Source organism: Halyomorpha halys, unplaced genomic scaffold (genome assembly GCF_000696795.3).
Source record: "Halyomorpha halys isolate HHAL.00 unplaced genomic scaffold, Hhal_1.1 Scaffold408.1, whole genome shotgun sequence".
In the NCBI taxonomy this organism is placed as follows: Eukaryota; Metazoa; Arthropoda; class Insecta; order Hemiptera; family Pentatomidae; genus Halyomorpha; species Halyomorpha halys.
In genome coordinates, this window is record NW_027113749.1 from 778,950 (window position 1) to 795,838 (window position 16,889).

Genomic DNA, 16,889 nt, shown 5'->3' on the forward strand with positions numbered 1-16,889 from the left:
GAAATTTTCTTGAAATTTAGGGAGCTCTATCTTTTAACTATTTAAGCAGAAATCTCACTTTGGTTCTAATCTATAGATTATTTCTGGTTTTCAGGATTAGCAGCACCTGCAGACAAATATTTTGTAGGTAAAATGTCAGAAACCAATCAAAAAGCGTATTTAGACATGATATTAAAAATATAGCTCTTACGGGAACATTTTTACGACGTGGTCCTTTTTGCAACAATTTCACATTATTAAAGTCCTAATTTAGTTGATGGCCCATGTGTGAGCTAAATACAATTTATTACTATCCAATCACTGCATTAAGTAAATTAAGAAAAAAATATAAATAAATTTGCATTTATGCCAAAGTAGTATAAACGCAAATGTATTTATGCTACTTTGGCAAATTATTTTGTTAATTTATTTATCCTCTACAGATAACCACCGATATACCTCATTAGTGACTCTCAAATAATTATTTAAATATAATTATAAGTGTTTTTCAATTCCTTTTTAAATTTTATTTGGTGGTAACCAACCTATTTTAAAACCTTGCTATGGAGTCAAGTTCTCATTTCATGGAAACAGCGCGAAATAAATGTCCATCCCCAAGACCGAATTGAAACCGGCACCGCTGCAGTAACAAAACAGTAAAGCTTTGACGCCTAAGCTCTCTCGACAGAGATGGATACTAGGTTACCTATGCATGCATTTTTGAGTTAATATATTTGAAAGGATTATCCCTAGAAATTTATTTAAAATGGTCATAAGATAAAAAACTATTCCATATCGTTAATAACTTAATTTGACCACTTTAAGTGACAACTAGAGGAAATTTCGCAAAAGTATTATTTCTGTTAACACAACTAAGTGTGCATTTGACATTTTGATTTGTCCATTTAAGACAAAAATTACGAACTCTAATTCAATATACAATATAACTTTAATTTATTTTATTTAATGCTAAAGTCAACCAAAGGAAACGAAATGATTCTTTAAGTTGAAATTTATTTGATTGACAACTGGAGTTACACACCACTACACTAAGTAGCCCACTATTATTTTGTGTTTATAAAGTGATTTTGTTTAGAATTGTTTTATATTTCGTTCCATATTGTTAGTATCAATGGGTGTTATTTTATTTAATCTGATACGAGTATTTTTTATGGCAAAATCCTAACACTAATTCCCAGAGATAGAACTAAGTCTAAATTGAAGGACATTGTCTCATTTCAAAGTAATATTCATATTTATTATTAATAGATAATTGTAGTTGAATTGCCCAAGATAAAAATATAGAAATCAAATGACAATAAAATTAGAATAACGTCGTAATTTAAACTCATTTAATAAGCCTAAATAATCATTAAAGACGAACATGGATTTCGTATAAGAATTTCCTTAATCTTTTAATTGGTTTGTATTAAAATTATTTTCTATAAAAGTTCACTTATACTATTTGAGGGAATGTAAATGCTGAATATAACAAAAAAAAATATTTTTTTTCGTTTTTCGTCCTGATTGAAGGTACCAATTTTGAATATTTAATTTAGATTTTAATATTAGTACTTTCCTAAAAATCGACTGAGGTCGTGAAAGACGTCGTCCTTGCCTCAGGATGTCTTTATTAATAGCATTATCTTGAAGAAGACCAAACTACGCCCCCAAAAGCTACGGTAAGCTGTATCCCCTCCAACTACCCTCTTTAGTATATATACCCAGTTCTGCCGCTCCAGGACTAAACAGTCTCAACGCAAGACACTCATCGCTATGATTACCTTTGTGAGTATAATCATCCTTATGGAACAGTCTTTTACAGGCTAAAATATATTTTATTGATATAATAATAATTTCAGGAGTTTCAATGGAATTTTTGTAATTTTTGTTCAACATTCTGCAGTTAAATAATAACATTTAGGTACACTTCAATTGCAACAAGATATGATTTTTCGAAATCAATTTTATTATAAGATAATCGAATGTTATATATACATATATCCCTGAAATGTTTTCTTTATATTTCTACTATAATAAGGAACATTTTAAAAATGAATTTTAATAATTTTATCTATATTGAAATATTTAACTGAAATTTAAAGAGACATTAATTTGTTTTTATCTAAATATTGAAATAGTTTGAATAACTTTTAAAATTAATTAAAAACTGTTTAAAAGTGTATGAACATTGTTTAAAAATAATTTATACATATTTATAATTTTAATAGATTAATACAGTTAAAATATACTAAAAATTCAATAGCTATTAACTAAAATAAATATTAAAAAAATATTGTTTCTATTCATTGATTTCAATCTAACCTCGGTTGATCATATTCTAAATTTTAATATTAAAATTATTTTTTTTTATTTATTGATATTTACAACTGTATAAAAAAAATTCAATTAAGTAAAAAGTAAATTTGATCATAATGACATAATGATATGATACAGGATGTAGAGAAACTACCCAATAGTAGAACTCTAAAAACAGTAATATTAAAATTGAAAATAAAAAGTAGAATTATCTTTAATAGAAAAAACAACTTCCTATTTTTGCTGAAATTCCACAGCACAATAAATACAAATTATATTAGATCGTTAATTATGCTTTTCTCATCAATATCTACTTGGTTCCAGAATTACAGTGAATTTCATCAACTATGGTCAATGACAATAAAATATTTCAAGATCATCTACTCGAAACGAACCCGTAAAGGCATTGAAAACTACTACGAATGAGAGATTGTGTTTAAGTTTGTGAGAGATCCAATTGTGTTTAAGTTTCAATCAATGAACGATTCTCTGATGAATTAACGATGTTCTGAAATAAGTTGATGAGAAATCAAGCGAAACATTTTCCTAAAATATTTAATACTTAATCGCCATTTGAAATTTTCATTAAAATATTTAAATAAAAGTTAAAAGTAGCCAATCGTAGGCTGTCATTTTAAAATATATTATAAATAATCGTATAATATTTTTTTTCTTAGAAATTTTCATGGTTTGTAAAATAATATAAATAAAATTGAACGGAACTGTTAATTAGGAGAAAATAAATCACAAGCCCCACACAGATATATAACTAATTTTAAGAAAAACTAAAAATAAGAATAAATTAAACTATTTTACTGATTTTTAATGTATGTAATCATATAAATTGTTTAATAATAACTGTTATTTGAAATTCAAAGCAGCATATAAATTTTTCGAACCCTCCTAAATAAGAAGAATCTCATAATTGTCTTTGAAAAGTTTTACTAATCAGATGATCATTCGTGTTTTTTTAACTGGGCTATATAAATGTTACAACGAATAGTTAACATAATTATTTCATAAATTTATTGATAATTGGTGGCAACGCGAAAAGGGGTGTAAGACAAGTTTGATCCAATACTACAAAAGTATTGGTATCGTTATAAATGGATTTAGAAAACTATAAAGAATATGATTCACGTCATTACAATATGAAGCCATTGTAGCCTCATATTGGCTTATTGTGGCGTGACCTTAACAACCTCCAGTCTGTAGCGGCGCCAGTTCGATTTCAGTCTGGGCAGGTTGATTATTATTTAGTGATGATTCCACGGAATAAAACAACCCTCCCACTCTAGTTAGAATAGGTCGGTTAACCAATAAGATTAAATCCATTATATTATAAATTGCATGGTACAGGGTACACAAAAAATAAATAAAAATTATTCTCTATATTCATATTTATTCGTTAATATACATGAATATTAATGGTATATTCTAACTTCCTTGTAATATTATGAACATCATTAAACAACTATTCAATTTAATTAATACGTACTTAAAGTTATCCCCTACAATTTTTACATTAAATAATAAAACTGACATATTAAAATTATATTAGCGTTAGAAAAAAATAATCCCATATGCTGAGTACAATACGTTTCATTAAAATATAAAAACAAAATACGGTTGCAACGGCGGGTTAGTGAATTTTCCTTCTTCGAATTAGTGAATTTACTATTTTGAATCGATTTAAACAGGTGAATGTAGTGCAGAAGAACTCATCCACGACAATATAAAAATCACCAAAATGGCATTTCTTATAGCATAATTTTTCATGACGATTTATTTTTTCATAAATTTAAAACAAATTAGAAGTCCATTAAAAATAACTTATAAAGTAATTGCATGATAGGTAGTTGTCTTTTCAAGAACCGAAGATATTTATCAAGTAAAATTGATTTTTGACGCACTTCGTGGTTGTCTAAAACATATTTAAATAAATCTTACATGAGATCTCAACGCGAAAAAATACACCCTCGTGAGCTAATTATCATATACATTAACAAATATTTTGACTAGAATTTATAGCTTAGGTTGGACACATCTCCAAATGTGCATAGATGTAAGGTCCATTTAGAAAGTCACGTAACATTACGTCATCGGCTTCAGAATGGATTCACACCTTGCGAGTAACATAACGACCTCCTTTAATTTTAGGCACCTAATCTCCATGACAGAAGAGACAATCAGGATGTAAATGGTTTGGGCTTAGAATTAAATGATGTTTATTTTCATTAACTCATAGTGGAATTTTCAGTTAAATATTATAATTAATTTCGGAGGATGTCACTTATTTGATACTAAAAAAAATAAAACGAATACATTTTTAGTGTTAGTCATTTACCTAAAAAATAAATGTTAATGAAATGTTTCGAAGTATTTTTAGATCTGCACCTATCTATCAATCCTATTATACTTTCGTTCATAAAAATAATCTATTTTGCTAACAATACACTGCTGCGTCTCTTCAGACATAACTTAAATTCATAGTAATTTTACAAGTAATACGATTTCATTTGAGTTACCTGTATTTCGTCACGTTCTAAAACAGAGGGCTTGTTGAAATTCCTTAAAACATTATTCATCGACATGCTTCGTTAAGAAATTGAAAGAACAAGTTACAGTCCAGAATTTTCATTTATGTAAGTGGGTATATCCTCGCGCTACAGTGCCATTCAACGAGCCAACAGTCAAGCAAATTGAATCTCTTTCTTAAAAATTGGAACTTTCATTGCCAAGGTATCAAACCTATAGTTACAGGTGATTAATTCCGAATAAGAGGTTCTTTGCTATCTAAATGCATCTGAACAAAATTTATACTTTAGTGTAAACCAAATTATGAAATTATCAATATTTACTAGCTGTTCATTGATAATTTTAAAATTTGGTCGATTTTGAAGCTTAAATATGATTCTTATTGATTGATTGATTTTCATCAACTTTATTTTATAGATTTAGGTTTTAAAACAGTTACTTCTACAGCCTACACGTTTTCGAAATTGCCTCACACAGTATTGCTGTGGTGGCCGGGCCTTAGTTGAAGAAGAGAGCATTGGGAACAATACGCATTGTGATTCGGTGCAACAGTTGCATACAACCGTTACAGGCAACGCTTCCGTGTGTCAGTTGGATGGCATTTAATTGTCTTGGTCATTGTGTCTTTGCTCTGTTATCTTCTGACACCGACGGTTTCAAGAGATCAAGGTCTACATTAATTATAAAAAGCGCGGTAAATTATATGCTGAAGAATGATGAATGTATTTACTGTTTTAAAATAAGACATTTTTCGTTAAATTAGTACTAGCAATAAATAGAAAAGAAAAGTGCTCCAAGTTTTGTATCTTCCACATCTTTTTTATTCTTTAGGAAACAGAATTAATAATCGCACAATTACTGGTATAGCCGAATCTCAAACAATAAGGACTTTTTTTTTCAACTTCAGAACTCGAGCTCTCAGTTCCGAGAAGAGCACTTTAAACAATTAAGTAAAATAATGCAACAGCCAAACAAAACTAATGATGGTTTCGACAAGCGTAAAGATTCAACAAGGCGTTACACTTTAGAAATGGTCGGTCCGTTTAAATATGGATCGACATTTAGTATTTCGTTGGTTATACTCGAGCTGACACAAATTACCCATCTTGGAATTATTTCAGCTCTGTAATCGATATGAACAAATACATTAAATTGGAGTAATTTTCGAAAGTGTTCCATCCATGCCAAAAAAGATGGTCCAATTAAGATCTCCAATTACATCTAATAAGATAGTTTATTAGTATCTGTTTGTATTTCTATTTTATTGCATTGTTTATTTGTATTTGGAAATAACTTTGAGAATCGTAATACAAAAGAAACTCTCAATAACTATAAATAACTGAATAAATGTAAAATAATAACTATAAATAAATGAAAATAATAACTATAAATAAATGAATAAGTATAAATAACTGAGGGAAAAATAGAAATCGACTTTCATTTTATTCATTTATTCCAAGGAACTTAACTTATGGGAGGAAAAAGATACTAAATGGGGTATGATTTTGTGTCTTCAACCTAGGAAAGAGTAAAATGTTTAACGCAATTGTCCATACTTGTTATATTTAATTTAGTTTAGGCCAGTTTTAGTCTTAGGTTTTCACCCTATACAACTATTTAAAACAATAACGGGACGATCAACAAAATAGCGTTAATGCTATTCCCGTTAAAAAAATATATATAAAAACTTAATTATATTTTATTTTGTATGTTGTATTTTCACAGTTTTCAATGACAGGAAATCGAACTCCTACTATTGATGCATTACCGCGCATATATTACATTTAGTTTCAGTGAAAATAAAATAAAAATCGTGTTCATCTGATTATTTCAAAACTTCGAAATCTTAAATACGTGTTAAACCTTGAAGAAATGTAACGCGATCATTGATCCTGAGTTGTTCCTAAATCGAGGTTAGCAGGAATCGCTGCAAATATATCTCGGTGACTGACCGACCTTCCCGAGAATGTACTTTCATCCGGTATTTTATCAGCTCACGAGCAGTTCGTTCATCAACCAACATAATATTGACGAAAACGAAAATTGTTATTACTGAAGAAAGAGAGAAGAAAACTCGTCTGTATTTTGCATTAGTGGTGAATTTCTATTATAATCTTCCAAAATTGGTAACCAAATACTACAGAATAACTTAAAAGATTTATATGGTAATGTTCCATAAACGTGTTGTCATTTTTTTCTTTACATCTCTCCTATTCTAAATGGATTCATGTAAATCAAAATAAAAAAAATTTATATTTACTACAGGAGGCTATGGGCAGACAATGACCCACTATCATTGTGTCACTCTAACAACGCAGCATGCTTGAGGTTTGCTAAATATATCTGCTGCTGTGTTACGAAATATTTCCCTAAACGATTAGAACCCTAAAATTATGAATTATCTTAATCGTAGTCTAAAATATGAAAAGTAATTCAAGAGATCTGTAAGTTGGCTTTAAGAACTAAAATAATTCACTTTAGGGGTTAAGTTCTGTTAACATATAGAATTGAAACTATTTTATTTAGCGATTATATATCCACCAAGTACACACAGGAATAATAAGATGTCAAGTATGTAATAAATCAAATATTAATAAAAGATTTTTGTGCAGACTTTGGCCGTCCTCGCAGTGGTGGGTAGCGCGCTGTCAGCCCCGCAGTACAGCACGCAGAACCAGCAGCTGAGGCTGAGGCCGTACAACCAGCCCGCCCCGATCGCGCCTGCTCCTCCAGCCCCAGTAGCACCTCTCGCTCCAAGGCAGGCTTCAGGAGAGGCTTTCGCCAGGATTCTAAAGAACGACCAGGAAACACAATTTGATGGCAACTTCAACTACGCGTATGTAAACTAAATTGTTGTAAACCATGTCAGAGGATCACTGGTAGGGATAAGCATTTCTGAATCGGTTTCTACCAAGTTTGTGATAAAAGATTTATAGTGATTGAAACTTATCCGATTTTAAATAATTTCGTTTTCATTTACCAAGAAAGTAAAAGATTTTACACAATACTGATTGTAACCTTTTCTGATTTCAAGTGTGTGTCATTCGGCGACCGAAATAATTTAACAGTAGTTATTTCTTTGGGTACGATGTTTGCCGGCAAGGATTACAGAGGAAATTTACGTGGAAAGGTGAAGGAACAGATTTTCTGACTAATGTAAAAATATAATCAAGTGAAATTACATAAAACCTATAAGTAATCAGAGAGAAACTAAATGATGCAAATCTCATAAAAATAAATAGGGGTTCTATATGAATGCATAATATGAATTTCATTGCATATTATTGCTTGTACTTTTATCCAATCATAGTAATACTTTCATATCTGTCAAAGTGACGCAATGAAAATTTTGCTATGTTGAATTTGTTGCATTTTAAAGTGGTTTTCTATTTTATTCACCAAAATACCTAAGTGAAAATATGACGTACGTAGTTTTAAAAAAATGAATGATTAGTGCAAACCTAAATAAAAAGCTGCTACACTAAATCTTCAATTGTAATTCAAACACTATTCTCGCAGAAATTTATATATACGCTAAGATAAAATAGATAGAAAATCAAAGGAAAAGATAAATACGTTAACTTATTATTATTACTATAATAATTTTAAAAAAATAAACGTATTGAGAAAAATGAAGAAATGTCATTGATGTGCCAATCAATATTCCGATACAGTTCCGAATACGAACTACCGTTCTATCACTGATCAGGATGTCGGATACGGTTAAAAAAAAAACAAAAAAAAAACAGATGAAGACATCTTCTATTTAGTATGTCTCGAAGACAGACAGATGCGAAGAAGAAGAGACGGGCATGGCTGATGCGTAATATCCTTGAATCTAATGAGAGCGTTGAGGAATGTTTTCATTGTAACTCTTTTTCCATTTATAGTTTAACGTGCCTGATTAGTGGGGAGTTTCCCTAATATATTTGATTTTTTTTTCAGATTCATATATTTAGATTAATTTCAAACGATTCTATTTCACTTTTCTAACTACAATGTATGTTAGGTTTCATTGAAATTTTTTGCTCTTCAAATTCTAACAATTATTGGTAAGCATATGAAAATAATTAGTTGTATACCATAATTATCAGCTTATCAAGGACAAAGAATATGGTTTTATGTGATTTATAAACCATGAATCTCAAAAGTCATTTGATGCTACAAGGAAAAATAAACTATTAACAGTCGAGAATGAATTTAAATTTTAGATGATTCAGGAAATAACAATCTTAGTCTGACCTTCGCGTGAGAGGGGTTTTAGTCGATAGGTATTGCAAACACAAATCGCGTCGTCAAAATATAAGTGCATACGATGGAGTGAATGATTTGAATAATTTGTTCAGCGTGATCTAATGATTATTTTGGCTTGGAGTGGTTATTCATCAACAATTTAATGAAAATTACTCTGCAATTTCATCGATTTATTTCTAATGTTATTAATTACGAGTGTAGTAGGACTGGTAAAGGTTCATACCAAATATGCAATGGTATTTCAAGGTTTAAGACATAGGACATATCAACATGTGCCTATATACAGACTGTACCAACTTGTACAGACAAAACTTGCAAATTCAAGTACCAACTCCCGAAACAATACCAAAAAGAAAATCATTTGAAAAATACAGAAATGCCAAGTACACACTATTATTGAGGGGGAAAAATTAAGCAGTCAATAACTTAAAGAGAATGAGAAACGACAGAAATATTCTACTAATTATTGAACAGACTGGAGGTATCGATATTTTATATTTAATGGAATGGTTGAAATTTCTTCAAAAGGTAATACTGGATAACTGGGTCTAATAATACTTGCACATCACTTAAAATTAACAAATCCTATAAATCAATAATAATCTTCATAAATAAATTCTTTGTGAAAACAGTTTTAAAAAAAGAAATAAAACTTGTCGTTTAATAATATACTTTTGTATTTGATACTACATGCATACTCATTCACTATAATTCATTTTATGTATATAATTGCATTTATGTATATAATTGATTTCTTTATTAGGTAGTAACTGATGTACACTGCATACTGATGACAGTAAATTTTAGGAAATATTTGAGGTTATTTTAATGGTTCTATTATTTTTATTTATTTTTTTTTTTTTTTACCGATCTAGCCAAATTATTTTATTTAACGTCTAAAACAAAATTGTAATGAATTAAAAACTGCATATCTATATTCAATTTGAGGGTTGGCTTTGTTTTTAAAGAATTATTATTAGATCAGTTTAACATAATAGCATTAACAATAAATAAAAGCCAGCACAACATTTCACAAATAGTATATCTTTCATTTAACTATACATTTTTGAGCCATATTTATTTATGACTTATATTAGTTAATTAAACTATGTCCATTTTCAGTAAGCCTAATGATGGGTTTTTAGTTGTTGTTTCAATGAAAATATCATATTTGATGAAATATTGTTTTGCATCTTTGTTATATGGATTAGTTTTCTTTTAATCTTTCACTCTAACTTTTAGTATAAAGCTTCTACCATTTTAAGGAAGACTACACAATATGTTTATCTTTAAAAAATATGCATTTTTCTGCTTTTCCACTCCTCATTTAGAACTATATTATTTATCGTTGCACAGTGATCATGTATCCTTCTGCCTTGAAGAATGAGAAAATATCTGTACTAAAAATTTAGAATAGATTTGAATAATATGTTTAATGATAAATTGAAAATAATTTATTAATATCTTTTTTGTACATAATATTCATAGTTATTATTTTTTGTAGGTACGAGACGGAAAACGGCATATCAGGACAAGCTCAAGGAACACTGAAGAACCCTGGAACCCAAGACGAGGCACAGGTCATCACCGGCTCATACTCTTACACCGCTCCTGATGGCACTCCAGTGAGGATCAACTTCATCGCTGACGAAGGCGGCTTCAGGGCGGAAGGTGATGCCATCCCAACTCCTCCCCCAATACCCGTCGAAATCGCTAGAGCACTTGACTACATCAGGTCCCTCCCACCTCAGCCACAACAACCTCAATACCAGTAGAAGAACTTCGATGGCAACGTCTCCACTAACCTGTGTATATTTTTGTACATGATATCGGTGTACGCTTTTGTACATACCGTCCATTCATATTTTTTAATAAAATAGCATTGAAATCAAATCTTTTCGTTTGTTTGTTATTTGTGGATGATCCTACGTTATGAAATTTAGATACAGTCAAAACTCGATAAGCTGATGAGAAGTCGATTTTTATTGAATTTTAGGAATACTGGAGTTCGATTTATAGCTATTCAGTTTTTTTATGAGATAGGTAGGTACTAGAATAAAACATTGTAAATTGATTAGCATGCTTAACTTAAACTGCTAAAAAATATATGAAAATCTCAAGAAAAATCGACGGTATGTTTGAGTTTTTTTTTTAGGTGGGGTACTTGATTACTAACCTAGCAATATAAATAAATGTTTAAAAAATACATTTATAATAAGTAAAAACTACTGCCAAGAATTTTAGTTTTAAGCCATAGTAGACTAGCTAGAGGTCAACCTAATGATAATAAAATGAAACATTATTATTTTACACTAAGCTTTTTTATGAAAGCTACATCAGTGACATTATTTCCTGATTCCAAACACTACAGTCAGTTAGTTACAGATGTATCTATGTACTTAAAAATAAATAAAATTAGTTATTTAAATTATTTAGTACATTTTAGTTTTTTCAAACGATTTTGGAATATTCAGATATCTACTGAATCATAAGGGAGTAAATGTAATGTAATGGGCAATGTATGAAAATTCCATTCAGCCACCCTCCTTACAGTGATCCTATCACTCGTGAGAAATTTATTTTGAATTGGTTTTAATATGCTTTCTCAAGATTTTAGGTTTATTCTTAAAAGAAAAGAAAAATCTCCTAACAAGATATAGACTTATTTTTCATTAAAAAAATACTGACAGAGACAATCTGTTCTGACGCTTAGAGAAGTATTCAAAGTATGTAATGTTTCAATACAATTACAAAACGTATACCAAAATAATCCCACGCACTTTGCTCATTCAGGTTGTAGCACTGATTAATTTTTGTTAGCTTCACCTGATAAACTAGTGTAGCAAATTTTGGGGAGAGGTCCCGAGCATTTGCTAATGGTCCCTGTATAGCTTGATCCAGTCCTGAATACGAAACGGGTCATACCAAATCAGAGTAATAGTTATGTGTTTTTTAAAGTTACAAACTGAGTTTATAAACTGTCTATAGATATAATAAAAAAAATATATTATGTTTTCCAAAAATTTAATGCTAAGGAGATATATATTTAACAATGGTTTATTTTTTGTTAAACTCCACTCAGAACCATCTACCAAAAAATATACCTTTATCAATGAGGCAGAGAGTTTTTGGTATTTTTGGTTTATACAACAAAAAAAGTCACCTTGCTGTGTCATCAATTATAATTGTCAAATTGCTTGGAAATCGTTATTAATTTTTTTCCAATAATGTTTGCAATAACAGTTATTGCATACTCTCTGGTTTTAAAACTAAGAGATGACTGTTATGAATTTTTTTTTATTTTAAAAGATTACTCAACAACAGTTTTTGAACTGCTATAAAATAAATATCATTGTTTGACCAATTCTTTTATGATTTTAATGAACAAATACAAATGTTTTGGAGTAAAATTCTAAATCTTGAAATCTAACAACGAAGTTGTAACTCATATTAAAATTAAGCTGTGCAGTTAGTTACAACCCATGAAGGGTCAACGGTGCAGTACTTTTAAGAAAATACTGTTACTAGGCCAATATTTGATGAGCCAATGAGTTGATTGGGTTAGAATCACACTCGACCGCCTGATTTTTACTCAATTAATGGTACGCCCTTTTCACGAGGCTGGGTGGACCCCAGAGGGCCCCACCGAATTTATTGTAACTACTTTACACAAAACTTCATTTTTATTGTTTAAAAAAAGTATTATTATTTTTTATGTATAATTTGTATTTAATGAAAATAATAATTTATGTGTGATTTAACTTTGTTGATGTAAAAATTAATAGTGATTTAAAAGCATTAAGATTTTTTATTTTTATTTTACAATTACATAACATAATGAAAAAAATTAGAAATAAAGACCCGTATTTTTATAATGAAAACAATTATTTATGTGTTATTTACTTTTCAATTAATTTTAATTTATTTTTTAAATTTATTGCTAAATGATAAATAGGTGTAATCTGACCAATAAATGGCTGGCCAATTACTTTGGGCTTTAGGTAAAACTTTTTCTTCAATGTTGATTATTGTTCTCTTTACTTCTGGGCTGAAAAAACCAAATAGGTATTAAATACTATTGATGAAAGTACTACCCTATTGATACCATTGTAGCTATACTTACCTTTCGTCTGTAAGACTTCAGAGGTCTTTTTTTTTTAGGATGGATTACTATGTTTTCTAGTTTCGGTAACCTAATTTATGGAATGCATCATCGAAAAATATTTGAAGGAAAGACCGATGGTTAGGTCTGAGTATTGCAAGGCATCCTATTGAGTAAATACTAGTATTCCTTGTAAGAATAAAAGAATACCAATTGCTATTTATCGACAAATAGCTTAAATATTCTGATCTCAGGTGTTCTTTTCATGCAAAGGATGTATTTGCCTTATTTGTTTTTACTTGTACGTAGAAAGGCTGGCGATTCGTTTGAAGGTCATACATAAAAGGACATATTCGGTCATCAATTTTTTTTTCCCATTCTTTTGCCAACAAGATTGCAAAAAAAATAAAAGCTCACTTCGAAATTGAGCTGAATCCTACATGGGTTTTAAATTTAACATTGCATTTGAAGATCAATTTCTCAAATCGCTGACTTACATTTGCTACAATAGAGATGATTCAATATGATGAAATGGTGATAGTATTCTGCCCATTCTGTCTAATTTACGAATATGCTCTACTACAACCTGGCAATTTATATTTTTTTGAACAGGAATTAAATACAAAGGTACAGTTGCATATCTTACCCCTTATAACAATTATAGCTTCATGATTGATAACGCATGAATAATGATTTTGTAATTTCACATATAATTAAAGCAGCGCCATTCATCTTAGGCTGACAGATTATTTTATAGTCCTTTTCGCTATTAGTTCAAACGGTGGGACTTATACGTTAATGTCAAATATTCAACAGCAAACATTGACGCATCATTGAACCAATCACTTGACAATTTCCGGTGGGAATTCCTTAACATAAAACGCATGACCTCATCGGATTAGAGGATGCAGTCAGTTGGCCAACCTGTCATATATTATTTCCTACGACCTCATCGCCTCCTTTTTAGTCCGCCTTTGCACAACAGCTTCTTAACGATAGAGGAGAAATTAAGGCTTTGGCCGCTGCGATGATGCGCCAAGCTTCACGATACCTCATTCCATTCCCTTCATCTCGAAGTCAAATCGTTTCCTTTGTACGTCGTCATCAAATGACATTTTCGCCCACAGTGCGCTCAACATTTATTGCACATTGTATAACAAGCGGCTGGTTCATTGTTTCATATGACACGCATCGAAGTCTGTATGCAGTTATTGGTTCTTTGTAAATTGCATTTCCTTATTGAGGCAATCACTTATAAGGGGATTATCAATACTGAAGAGAGAACGTTTATTGTATACGAGATGCATAAGAGAACTTTTGAATTTCAAATTTGTATTAGGCGAACCGAACTTAATAGTTACATCGAATACAAGAGCCACAATGGTCACGGAATCATTACACATGATATTGTAGCAAAAAAGCGAAAACAAAACCCTGCTTTTATGTCAAAAATGAAATAAAACAAAAACAATATTACTTAATTTGATATTTAGCATTACTTTCTTGGGATATTGTGTTCTCTCTCCTTCAGCATTCATAAGTATATTCTATTTTGATAAACGTAACAAATAAAGTTTCTATGGTGGCATTAAAAATTTATTTTAATAGATATAATGGAAATAAAAGAAAACATATACATCACGGAATTAGAAAGAACTGAACTAATAAATAGGCATAATATAGCATCAATGGACCGGTGGACTTCATAATTTAGAGTAATTGTCGAATGTAAAAGTTAGGATTTTCCGGCAACTCTTTGCATTTAGTCATAACCATTATAATAAACTAAATAAATTTAAATTAAAAACCAATATAAAAAATGCGATAATCTAACAAGAATAAAATAATTGATGAAAAATAACATCAATTGGTTGGTACCAGTTGAGGTAAAACATATTTTTCGTAATATACCAAAAGAAACACCTTAAAGCTGATAGAAGATAATTGGTAGACAATTGAAAACTAGTGCTATAAAACCCTAACACATCTTCATATAGTTACTAAGAACTGGTTGTAGGACTTCATACAACAAACTCCAAGGAATTTCATAAACTTCATTCATATAAACTTAAGGATGGTTTGGAATAGGAAATGTGTTAAATTAAGCAGCTCATTTTTAAGCAAATATTCCAGACAGTCACGTACATATATGATATAATTTTATGTGTACATAATTATAAAAAAAAAATAACTGTATTTTAACCTCAAAGCGAATCTTGTAAACAACAATTCTAATTAAGATTAAATACATTGTGTATAACATTAAAAACAATAATATTCTTATTACATATGACTTTTCTCTAATAATTTAATCCACTAATGATAAGTATATTTATTATAAATTTATATATATTATTATATTTTCTTGTAAAAACCAAGGTACATATTCCATAATTAATTGAGGGTTTGGAGCAATGAGTATGTAGGGAATTGAAAAAGAAACGTTTTCAAAATATCGATTTTGAACTAATTTTATAATTATTTTATATTTATTTATTTTATTTATAATCTTTACACTTTCGTGAGACTGATTAATATCGTTAGCATAAATAAAATTTTATTTATATTATTATTTTTAATTATTATATTAATTTTAAAATATTATTATTCATTTTAGTCTCAAAATATTTTATTCCTTTATCCAACGTTTATAAGTCCAATATTTTAATTATATTATTATATTAAGTCCGACGTTTCGGCCAATTCGGCCATTCCCAAGGACCATCTATCACAAAAAGTTTTTATCACAGATATAATAATTAACAATTCCAAATAAATAACAATATTATTTATAAATTATCATACCTTAATACAATTTTAGAACCAATCATTCAAAAAACTACTTCATGCAGGCTATTCTGCCCAGGCCATTTTTAACAGTCCACGAATACCCTTTGAGACATTAAAACTTCAAAATTTTTTAAAAATTTTGTAAATAACCAATTTTCAGATTATGTCTTATTACCTAATCGGTCAATTTTTCACATTAAATTAAAAATTAAAATTATTTATGACAGTCAACAGTAAAATTTATCACAATATTTATAACCTTTCCTACACTCAGGGCAAGCATTTTAATTATTTATTACAACTATATTTTGGTTTAATTTCCTCTTTATTTTATTATTAAAATTCCTATCAAGGTTAATTATGATTATCAACATTAATTTTATCCCATATTTTTCATAAATTAATTTTACTTAAAATCTGTACTTAGTGTTGGTTCAGATTTTTTGTGTCTGTATGATTAATATTTTCTAATATGTAAATGGACTCGAGTATACAGTGAATTTTAAAACAGACACAAGAAGTCTGAAGCAACACTATCCAGAGATTATATTATAAAAGTTTATTGACATATAAATGTTTTCAGTATAATAAAATGTTATCTGTTTCAACGATACTTTTTATTTATTTATTCTAAATAAACATATTGACATTTAGAAATAACGTTGAATCATACGATACTGGACCCCCTCTCTTTCGAGAGGAAAAAACCCTAAGAAATTGAAAATATTATTGTATTGCACCAAAATAATACATTCAATTTTAGTGGAAAAAAACATAGAAAGAACAAATTGCTAAATAATTCTTTCATAAAGTAAACTAATTAAAGTATCATTTACTACGTTCGACAATAAATTAATAAAGTATTGTCATTACGTTTCATAATTTTTTCGTAACTGGATTGAATTTT

The 16,889-nt window shown here is 29.2% G+C and overlaps 1 protein-coding gene across 1 annotated transcript; it reads left to right on the forward strand.

Moving 5' to 3' along the window:
• The first annotated feature begins 1,681 nt into the window (after positions 1-1,681).
• LOC106682349 (endocuticle structural glycoprotein SgAbd-2) lies at positions 1,682-10,983 on the forward strand. Its single transcript, XM_014423150.2, has 3 exons — positions 1,682-1,767; positions 7,449-7,672; positions 10,595-10,983. The coding sequence occupies exons 1-3, from the start codon at positions 1,756-1,758 to the stop codon at positions 10,863-10,865; spliced, it is 507 nt and encodes a 168-aa protein (XP_014278636.1). The 5' UTR covers positions 1,682-1,755; the 3' UTR covers positions 10,866-10,983.
• Positions 10,984-16,889: the final 5,906 nt, after the last annotated feature.